This window comes from Galendromus occidentalis, unplaced genomic scaffold (assembly GCF_000255335.2).
Source record: "Galendromus occidentalis unplaced genomic scaffold, Mocc_1.1 scf7180000075932, whole genome shotgun sequence".
In the NCBI taxonomy this organism is placed as follows: Eukaryota; Metazoa; Arthropoda; class Arachnida; order Mesostigmata; family Phytoseiidae; genus Galendromus; species Galendromus occidentalis.
In genome coordinates, this window is record NW_003803922.1 from 31834 (window position 1) to 41912 (window position 10079).

The 10079-nt window shown below is 52.5% G+C and overlaps 2 protein-coding genes across 2 annotated transcripts in view; both read left to right on the top strand.

Annotated features, from left to right (window-relative positions):
• The window catches only part of LOC100906188 (uncharacterized), a 17208-nt gene extending 13797 nt beyond the window's left edge, over positions 1-3411 (top strand). The window contains 4 exon segments of the mRNA XM_029113020.1: positions 337-452; positions 2065-2250; positions 2866-3091; positions 3127-3411. Coding sequence (XP_028968853.1) covers positions 337-452; positions 2065-2250; positions 2866-3091; positions 3127-3411 — 813 coding nt within the window.
• Positions 3412-8279: 4868 nt separating this feature from the next.
• LOC100906333 (uncharacterized) lies at positions 8280-10079 on the top strand. The gene has a single exon (XM_003738363.1). The coding sequence runs from the start codon at positions 8280-8282 to the stop codon at positions 10077-10079; it is 1800 nt and encodes a 599-aa protein (XP_003738411.1).

The following is a 10079-nucleotide window of genomic DNA, read 5'->3' on the forward strand; positions in this document are numbered from 1 at the left end:
ATACCCCTTCCCTACAGGCTCCGAAATCCGGAAAAAACCCTATTTTCATCGAAATCCGGGATATTTTGCTCGGATATCAGCGGGAATGGGTCTTTCCGGGCTTCGGAACCTGGGGAAAAAACATTTCCATCAAAATCCGAGAAAAATATCCCGGATTTCGATGTAAAAGGTGTTTTTTCCGGGTTTCGGAGCCTGCAGGAAAGGGGTATGAAATGCAGGACAGCAGGGAAAAACGACTCGGGGTTGCTCCGGGGCTCGGAAACTTTCAGAAAAGCATGTCAAACCAGGCGATTGTCATTTTCAAAAAAGAATGTTTACTTGTTAGTCCTGCTCGAGGAAGTTTTCAGCCATGAACAGTTGTATGTCGCCCTCTCCAGGGTTCCAAAACCTGATTACCTCAGAATTAAAGCTCCCGGCAATGAGCTGCTCAACGTTGTTCTTCCCGATATTGTGTTGGACATCTCTACTTCCTCTGCATCAGCTGAAGATATGGAATCCAATGCATTCGGAGTCTCTCCTTCACAAGCAAACTCCAGCCTTAAAAACGGAGATACCCGATGAATCATCGAAGGAAACAAACTTCGACCACCGAAATTTTTCCCACTGAGCCCCCATTTCGAACTCATGGGAACTTACAGTCGACTCAATTGCGCTAATCCTTGAAATCCCCGACATGCCGAGAGTTCGCTTTCTGCTCCCATCCCCTGCGTGGAAATTGAATCATCGTTTTTTGGAACTCAAGATCCGCTAGCTCGGACTACCGAATTTTCTTTCGCTGCGCCGCCATTTTGAACTTATGGCAACTTCCAGCCGCCAATCGAAACCGCTCATTTTCCAATCGCTAACTGCGCAGAAAAGCCGTTGCTAATCAAAACCGTTTCGTCGAGAGCTCCCATGCTCTGCGGAGTGCATAGGCTACAACCATTCTGCGAAGTGATTGAGCTACGACTAACCGGAGTTCAAGTTTTCCCACGACGCTGTGAACTGTAACATCGTTGATCACTACAGCAAGGTAAGATACTTGCTCTACAGGAAGTTTTCATCCCCGATAAAATTACTTTTCTGTTTTGTCGTCTAATATTCGATGCCTAAGTCATCATTCATAATATATTTCTCCTCATCAGTCATGCAGCCGAAGTTCGCTACCAACTTTTCCGGTCGGTACCCGCGCCCCTCACTACTACCAACGACGCCTGAAACACCCTTAAATGATCGGCGTAACGTTATGGCACCTAAAATATCGCGTCGGAGAACTTTTTCGACGGATGAAGGTGTAAAAGTGTCAAGGCTCATGCTTCACCTTTTCTCCGAAGGACACAAGCAGCTCTCGGGGGAAGCTCTACGTTGTGTACTGAACAACCACCCTATGATCACTGGCGCCAGCAGCTTCCCAGTGACATTGAGCACCCTACCGAGCTCGACGAAACGACTTTCGGTCCTCAGAGTGGGCCATCGCCAATTGAGGAAATCTTCTCGCCACCCGAGATGTTTGACCATTTTCTCGGTGATTCCGCCCATTGGTGAAGAACAAGATCCACGAAACCCAGACATGGATGCATACGTCAAAACCTTGATCGGAAGCTGCGATTTATGTCCGGTGTGCCGGAACCCTAGGAACATGACTGCTCTGACGGCAGCGTACGCTTTGTCCTACGAAATTTTAGAACTGGAACTATTGAATTTCATGATTGAGTTCGTTTTCTCCGAATAATCCGAAAGCATTACAATAAACATTCCCCGATCGAGAACCATTTTGTCATATCCTTTAGCTGACTTCCTGCCTTCCAGTAGGGCATCTCCTGATTTAGGAAGAACCATAAGGAATTTCGTCTCCGAGGGTGGGGGGTCGAACCTGCGAGTTTTATGCAGCGAGTCGAAACTCAGTACCTTATTTTCACCGTTCTCACTCAAAGAAATTTGGCAATTAAGGAGACTTCACTTAGAAACATAGGGCTCTACGTTCGCCTCTGAGTCCAGAGTTGAGGGGCGCGGCCGCAGGCCGCGCCCCCCAATACTGGTTACGTATAAGCCGCTTGATCACTTTCTCGGAATACAATTTCACAGGAAGAATGACATGAGCGTGGTCATGCGTCAAGAACGCTACACCCTTGATATTCTCAAACGTTTCGATATGACGAATTGCAAGCCCTGTTCAACACCAGCTGACAGAGACATATATTCCCTCGATGAGACTGAGGAACTCGAGGATATTCCCTATCGAGAACTCATTGGAAGTCTCATGTATCTGCAGTTAGGTACCAGACCGGACATCTCATTTATCGTTGGTTATCTATCGCGCTTCTTAGAGCATCCAACAGAGAAGAGATGGTCTGAAGGAATGAGCGTCCTTCGCTACCTGAAAGGAACAGCAAACTATGGGATAGTTTACAAGAGTTCTGATTTCACGGGATACCGCTATTACAGCGATGCAGATTACGCTAGTTGTCCAATCACCAGAAAAAGGGCTCTCTTGTGATGACTGACTCTGGACCCGTCATTTGGGGCAGTCAGTTACAAAGGACCCTTTCCCTTTCGAGCCGCGAGAGCGAACTTATCGCAGCAGTCTCAACCATACAGCTCATGCTGTATTTCGAACAAATCACAGAAGAAATTGGCCACAGCCACACCAAGACGCTTCTGATTGACAACCAAGCAACGATTTCTTTGGTGAGTCAAAACCAATATCGTCAACGAAGCAAGCATATTTCAGTTCGTTATCTGTTCATAAGAGATCTTTTCGAAAGTGGTCCAATCAAAATTCAGCATGATCCGACCCAAGATCAGCTCGCAGACATTTTCACCAAGGCCTTAACGAAAGCTACCTTTCAAAAGCTTAGGGGTCTAATTTGTATTTCTGCTCATTAGCAATATGAACACCACAATCAAGGTACTCTTGGTGATCATCACCATCGAAGGCTACGAGGCCTTCTTCGAGTACACCCGGGACTGCGACAAGGCCTGCCAGCAAAGGCGCCGCGCATGTGGAGTCGAGCAGACAGAAGGTGGCAACTTCATGTCCACTTGCTACGAGTTTGAGCAAGCCTGTACGCGGCACGTATCACCCAACTTGGCCTGCATCACACCCGTCAAGGTATTCGGCGGCCAAGCTATCTGGGATGCTTACAGTCGGTGGATTTATACCACAACAACATCAGCTCCCAGCACCACGGCTGTTCCAACATCCTCGAAAACCGCACCAACATCGGAAACTCCCACCGATCGGCCTACTACGGAAATGCCAAGCACCACAAGGGCACCGACACCAACGCCGGTGCCTTCAAGCGGAGACCTCAAGTGGTGGTTTTCAACTGGATTTCTATGCTCAATCATTACTGCTTTAAGCGGAGTGATCTACTTTCTAGCTATGAGGCTGAAACGCCTGGGCTACCAAGACATCGAATTGAGAGCTAGGCCACTAAACGGATTGAAGGATGAGGAACCCTAACAGTAAAGGCATTTTTCACGTTTCAACCGTTCATATCTTATTATTATAAGATTCGCAGAATTTTGAAAACAGGTCTGCTCCCGCAGACCTCTTCGCCCCTTCTTTCGTTCCATGGGTTGTCCCACCGTTGTGGGACCTGGGAAACGAGTACCTTTGTACTCGGGGGGCGGGGCCGAAGCTTCCCAATACAGGCATAACGGTTCGGATTTGGAGTGGAGAAGGAAACCGCCCACAATGCGGTCGGCCCGATATCGCTTTACGTCCATTTCCTTGGACGGGCCCTCCCTCATGCTTTTCTCTAAATCAATGAGATCAGGCATCAGATATCAAGTATCATTTGGAATGATACATACGGACAACACAAAGGAGCTTTGCTTACCGACGCTCACCACCACGACTACAAAAAGTGTCAATAAAATGACACAGACGGCAACATGTTGCCGGGTAATCTCCGGCTCGCGTCTTTCCGACAGCATCCCCAAGTCCATTTGTCTTAGTTCGATTGAGTCCCGTCTGGGCCTCGGTCCGTATCTCACGCTCCTGGAGCGCTGACCGAAACATGAGGTTAGGGCCGATAGTAGGGAGAACAAAATCTACAAAAAAAAAAATATCCGAGGTGGCTTACATTCGTTTTGGCAATCTTTGCCATTCTCGTCCTTGTCTCTTGAAAACTCGTTGGTTTTTTGAGACTCGTTGTCTACACCTACTCAATGGAATGAGCACCCCTTTTATACCAATTACAGACAATGAATTAATTCAGTCAGTTTTTCCAGGCTGGAAGAAAGCTCAGAGATTGGCCTCTCCATTTGCTCCTTACGTGCAACACACTCCGGGCGGTTACAAGGCCTGGGAGGCGAGCGCTCTCGAAGAGCCTGCTCGCGATACGGACGACGAGCTTCGGCGTCCATGTCTGGCCAGTTGAGTCCAGCAACATCGATGGCTTGCTGAAAACGAAGCCGATCCCTACGCTGAACCATGAGTGCATATTGAATGAAGCCATTCCTGGATCGCCGTTTCCGATGACCAACAACCTGAGCAGACGGTTGAACAACCTCATGTCGAATCACGATCGGACAAGTAGCAGCACTAGCGTTTTGATCATCATTCAACGCCTCGGTTTCAAGCTCGTTCCTGGGAGAAAGATCCCAAGTGTCACAGCTTCCAGAGGGAGACAGAGACTGTTCCGACATGGTTATTCCTCGACGAAGAAAGCCGGATACCCACTAGAGAAAAACTGACCGTATATATATGTAACAGGGGTGCTATGATCGATTTTTGGACACTTCCTCAAAACTTTCCGCAGTAAGGGAGAAAATGTTACGAAATTGCCTTTTCTTCTGTGAACAAAGGCGTTTCTGTCAAGTATTACTCTATGGAAACCGAGATGCGAGCTCTTGAAATTTCAAGTATTGGCGCCCCGTTCGGGACGCCACCTGGTGACACCGAATAAACGGCACTATCAGTGCAGCGCGCGAACATAGTCGTCGAAAACGATCGGATCGTCATGATTATCTGATTAGCGTATCAGCCCTCTTCGAGTGATAAAACGTTAGACTGTCCCCTTCTCCCCACGAATCTCAAGTCCTCAACATGGTGCCGTGACCAGGATTCTCAGAGACCGGGACTTCCGTCACAGAACAAGAATCCAAGAAGACTACGCACAAGTCCGCACTCAACCGAGGAGACCTCGAAATAACAGGTATCCTGCATACAATCCGGACTCATAAGTCCTCACACCGACCGTCACCGAATGCTATCACGTGCGCAGGCGCACCGAACATATCGACTAGATCGACGGTCGAGCGTCGCCAAACCCAGCAAACGCGCACGCCGAGTGAGGCACGACCCTGTCGCTGATATCGCGAGCATGGCATCGCAAGCGCCCGATCAGAGCAGGAAACATCTCGCAAATCACAGGCGACTCCGCACGCGTCGCCGAAATCTGCTGACTGAGACTCTCAGCGAAATTGAGGGTTTGCAGACAGCGACTCCCGTATTTCCGCCGTCAATCGATCCCATCGCGATTCGAGGAAAAATCGTTTCGCTCTGGGCCAGCGTCAAAGATTTGAACGTCCAGATCGCCCAGCTCATCAGTGACGAACAGGAAGCTGAAGAAGATGCAGACGAAGCCCAAAACTTCGAAGAGATGATGGAGGACGCCACGGCGAGAATCAATGCCGCCATTCAACGAATGCGGGAAGCACGACTGTCCGAAGAAATCGGGCGCACGGTCTACGCAACCCCTGAGGCCGTGCGTCACGTTCGATTCGGCCTCCAGGAGCAACCCTCGCAGGTCCCCGCACCCACTCTGTCCACGCATTCTGTGGCCAATCCGGTGCCGACGTCGCGCCCCCAGTCTACGCCTTTCCCGGCTTCCACATTGTTCGCGCAATCCACCCCTTTCCACGCCAACGCAGCTGCCGAGGCCCCGATTTTTCATCAAGCTACCTTCTTGAATGCGGAAGGTTTCCCGCGAGCGGAACCCGCGACCCCCATGCAGGAGCCGGAGACTTCCCAGCAGGCTCCAGGGCAGCCCGTGAATGCTGTCATGATGGCGAGGCTTCCCAAAGAGCTGGATATCTCACCCGAACCCTTCCGCGGGGACAAGCTGAAGTACCGGGCGTTTATCACGCAATTCAAGTGCTTCGTGGAGAAACGGCCAAACGCATCACCGGTGGAGAAGCTTATGATACTCCGAAAGTATCTTTGCGATCAGCCGAAAGAACTCGTGGAGGGCCTCGCGCTCGAAGATCACAACTACCAAGTTGCCTCAGATCTCCTTGAGTCCTTGAGGATACATATGCCGAAGTAATCCGGGAAACCGAACGCCTGCTCACCGAGCTCCGAGTTCTCCCTCCAGTTCCACGCTACTATGACCTATCGGCGTGGCAGAGACTAATTAATCAGGTTCAGAGGAACACGGCAAGCCTCTCCGCAAACGAGATCCCGATGGAGGTCTACGCGATGGCCCTCAAGAACGCCATCGAGGCGGCTCTGCCGACGAAATTGCGGCATGAGTTGCTAGAGCATCAACAACTAGAGCGGAAGCTCGCCACCATATCATCTCGAGACTCCGATAGCGGTGGCAACAGCGTCACATCGCGGGCTAGCTCGAGCCAGAGCTTATCGTTAGCTGAAAGAACCGCGAGCGAGGTCCAGGAGACGATTAAGTTCCTCATCGCCAAACGAAAGCTGTGGGAAAACGACAAACATCTGGCCGAGCATAAGGACGAGGGATCGAAGGACGTTCACAAGCCGGGAGGAACTCCGCCGTACGCCGGAAGCACCGCGATTTACAGTAAAGGTCGTCGAGTCCGAGATAGCAAAGGACCAATTCATGGTATCGTGGCGGCTGTGACGGCGCCGACGAGGGAACTCGCGAGATGCCTGTTCTGCCGGAAAACCGGTCACCGGCCGTCGAGGTGCGACGCGGACATGACTCTCCGACGCCGAAGGGAGATCCTGGCCGAGTTGAAGAGGTGCGAATCCTGTTTCCGAGCCGCTCACTCTGACCCTTCCACCTGCAGGGGGCCCCGAGTTGTCTGCTCCAAGTGCAAATCAAAGTCGCACTACACAGCCATGCACACTTCGGAAAAGAGCACGGCCTCGCCAGCGCTCGAAATCGCAGCTGGCGCAGCGTCTCGCCAGGCCGCTTTGGTCATGACGGCAACGGTACATCTCATCGCGGATCGGGGTCTCGCTGTTCCGATTCGAGTGTTCCTCGATCGAGGTGCTACGGTCACACTGATACGACCGGCCACCAGACTCAAGATTGGAGGTAGTCCGGTAGGACGAAACGACATGATGATACAGACGCTGCATCACACCGACGACACCTGTTCGCTACCGGCATACCGGCTCAGGCTCGTGGGAGCCGCGGGTGGCCCGAAAGTGGAGATCATCGCGCACGAATACGAGTTTGAAGTCGACCCAGCGAACACCTGCTCGCCCCACGTTCTAAAGGCTTTCAATAGTTTCGACAGAGAATGCTCGATGGCCGATCGATCATATACTTCAATGAATGGGATTCGAATGCTCCCTCGATCCTCATCGGCGTAGATCAACTCCACCGTGTCATGCTCGGGGGCGAGCCGAGACATGTTGTCGACAACATCTCGGCGTCCAATTCGAGATTCGGATGGGTCGTCGACGGTGCGAGCGAACCGCAGACGGCTAAAGCGGGCGCTCCGATCGTCTGTTGTGTGGCTACCGGTCCGGCGGCGAGACGCGATTCCGCTGATCAAGAGAACATAGAAAACCTGTGGAAATCAGATGCCGTTGGTATCTCTGAGCCGCTCGCCTCCGAGGAGTCGACACGAAGTTTGGACGAGGAGGCCGCCATGAATCAGTCCAGAGCCAGCGTGAAATACTCTGGGAGCTATTACACTGTCAAGTTCCCGAAGAGAGAAAGCATAGCCCGGCTCCGGAATAACTACACGCTCGCCAACCAGCGACTGGATCGCACGCTGACCCGACTCCGACGCGATTATTCAGCGTACCATCGCTATGATAAAGAAATTATGGGGTTCGTGAACGACGGGTTCGCAACCGAGGTCCCACCAGAGGATTTCGAGCCGATCACACGCTGTGACGGCTCGTTTTTGATGCCCCATCACGAGGTTGTTACATCGAGGCCGACTTGAGACAAATGGAGAATTGTGTTCGACTGTTCAGCTAAGGAACGCGGTCAGAGCTCGCTGAATCAACATCTGCTCGTGGGCGAGAATCTGAATCCGGATCATTGTATGCCGACGACTGCTTGGAGAGTTTCGACACGGTGAAAGAGGCAATCGAGTTCACTGACAGTATCCGGCATTACCTTCAGCTCGCAGACATGAGCCTCGCAAAATGGAAATCCAACTCCTCGATGCTCCTGCGGCATCTGGCCGAGACCGGAGTCGCTGCCGAGGACTTCGACGTTGTTCCGAGCAATCTTCTGAAGGTTCTCGGCGTGACCTGGGATCCGACGAATGATAGGCTCCGGTTCGTGATTCCGAAGAGAATCCGGGGTCTCGATCCTGGGGAGGTGATAACCCAGCGGAGCGTCCTCAGCATCGTGGCATCAATTTTCGACCCACTTGGATATCTAAGCCCCTACCTTGTCCGAGGGAAACTGATTATCCAAAGGCTCTGGGAAAATAGCCTCCAATGGAACGAGGCAGTTCCGAATGAGCTGCGGGTCGAGCTGATGCAATGGGCCGCGGAGTTCACCGACTTCACGGATCTCGAGATTGCAAGGAAGTGCGCCAGCCGAGAGGAACGCCCCGAAGGCTATCGACTTCACGTCTTTGGTGACGCGTCGAAGCGAGCTTACGCGGCCGCCGCCTATCTGGAGTGCGTATACGCGGACGGACCGGCGCAGGACTCTCTGCTGATGGCAAAGTCCAGACTTGCACCACGCAGCGAACAGTCATTGCCGCGACTGGAGCTACTGGCCTCTCTCATGGCCGTCCGCCTGAAGAATTTCCTGGTTCAGCGTCTGGATATCATGTTCGACAGCGTGCGTTTTTACACCGATTCAACTATCGCCTATCATTGGGCTACCAGCTCAAACCCGGGAAGCTGGAAGGTTTTCGTGCACAACCGTGTAGCGGAGGTCGCCCAGAGTTCGAGACGAGAGGAGTGGTTCCACGTAGACAGGAAGGCAAATGTTGCCGATCTGGCCACCAGGGGCGTTTCGGCCAGACTACTGACATCTAGTAAAAGTTGGTGGAATGGTCCGGAATGGCTACAGCTGCCAGAGGAGCGGCAACCGATCTCCCGACCGGGAAGCGCCGGCGCCGTCCACAGCGCCGATTCCGTGAGGCATGAGCTCCGAAAATTGGCAGCCCCGGTGGCCGTGGGGCGGCCGCTGATCGACTTGGAGAGGTTCTCCTCTGCTGCGAGGGCCATCAGGGTTCTTTCGCTGGTTCTGCGTTCCTTGGATCTGGTTCGAAACCGAGAGACGCGTTCGGCGAGGGAGCTCTTCCATGCGGCGGAGACTCAGATTATCCGTCATACCCAGAGGTTGCATTTCCCGAAAGAACTCGCGGCCGTCCGAGCCGGCGAGCAAGTCCCAACGTCATCAAAACTGTCTGCTCTCCGTATCTTCATAGACGATAGAAATATCCTTCGAGTGAGAAAACGCCTAGCTCAGGCGACCTTCCTCAACTACGAGAAAAGAAACCCCATCGTGCTCCCGGGGGAGTCCAGGCTAGCAAGAATGCTCATCGTCGACACACACCGCATCAACGCGCACTTTGGCGTTACAACGGTGCTCTCTCAACTTCGCAAGCGATATTGGATCACGCGTGGCCGACAGGTTATCCGCTCGATCCTCTCGCCGTGCGTAATCTGCAAACGAAGACAGGGAACTCCCCGCGGTCAACTGGAGGCGCCATTGCCGATTGAGCGCGCCCAGTTTCACGCGCCATTCACTACGACCGGGCTCGATTTCTGCGGTCACTTTTATACTCGCTTTCGTGAGGGCGACATCAAGAACGGCTCCTACGTGATTCAGAAGACCTACGTGGCGATATTCGTCTGTGCCTCGACGAGGGCTGTTCATCTCGAAGCTATTCCCGCACTGTCCGCGCCCCAGACCAACATGGCGCTTCGACGCGGCCTCGCCACTTATCCAGGGCTTTTTGAGTGA

Excerpts from the sequence above, each read along its gene's own strand:
- LOC100906333 (XM_003738363.1), top strand. The coding sequence starts at position 8,280 with ATGAGCCTCGCAAAATGGAAATCCAACTCCTCGATGCTCCTGCGGCAT.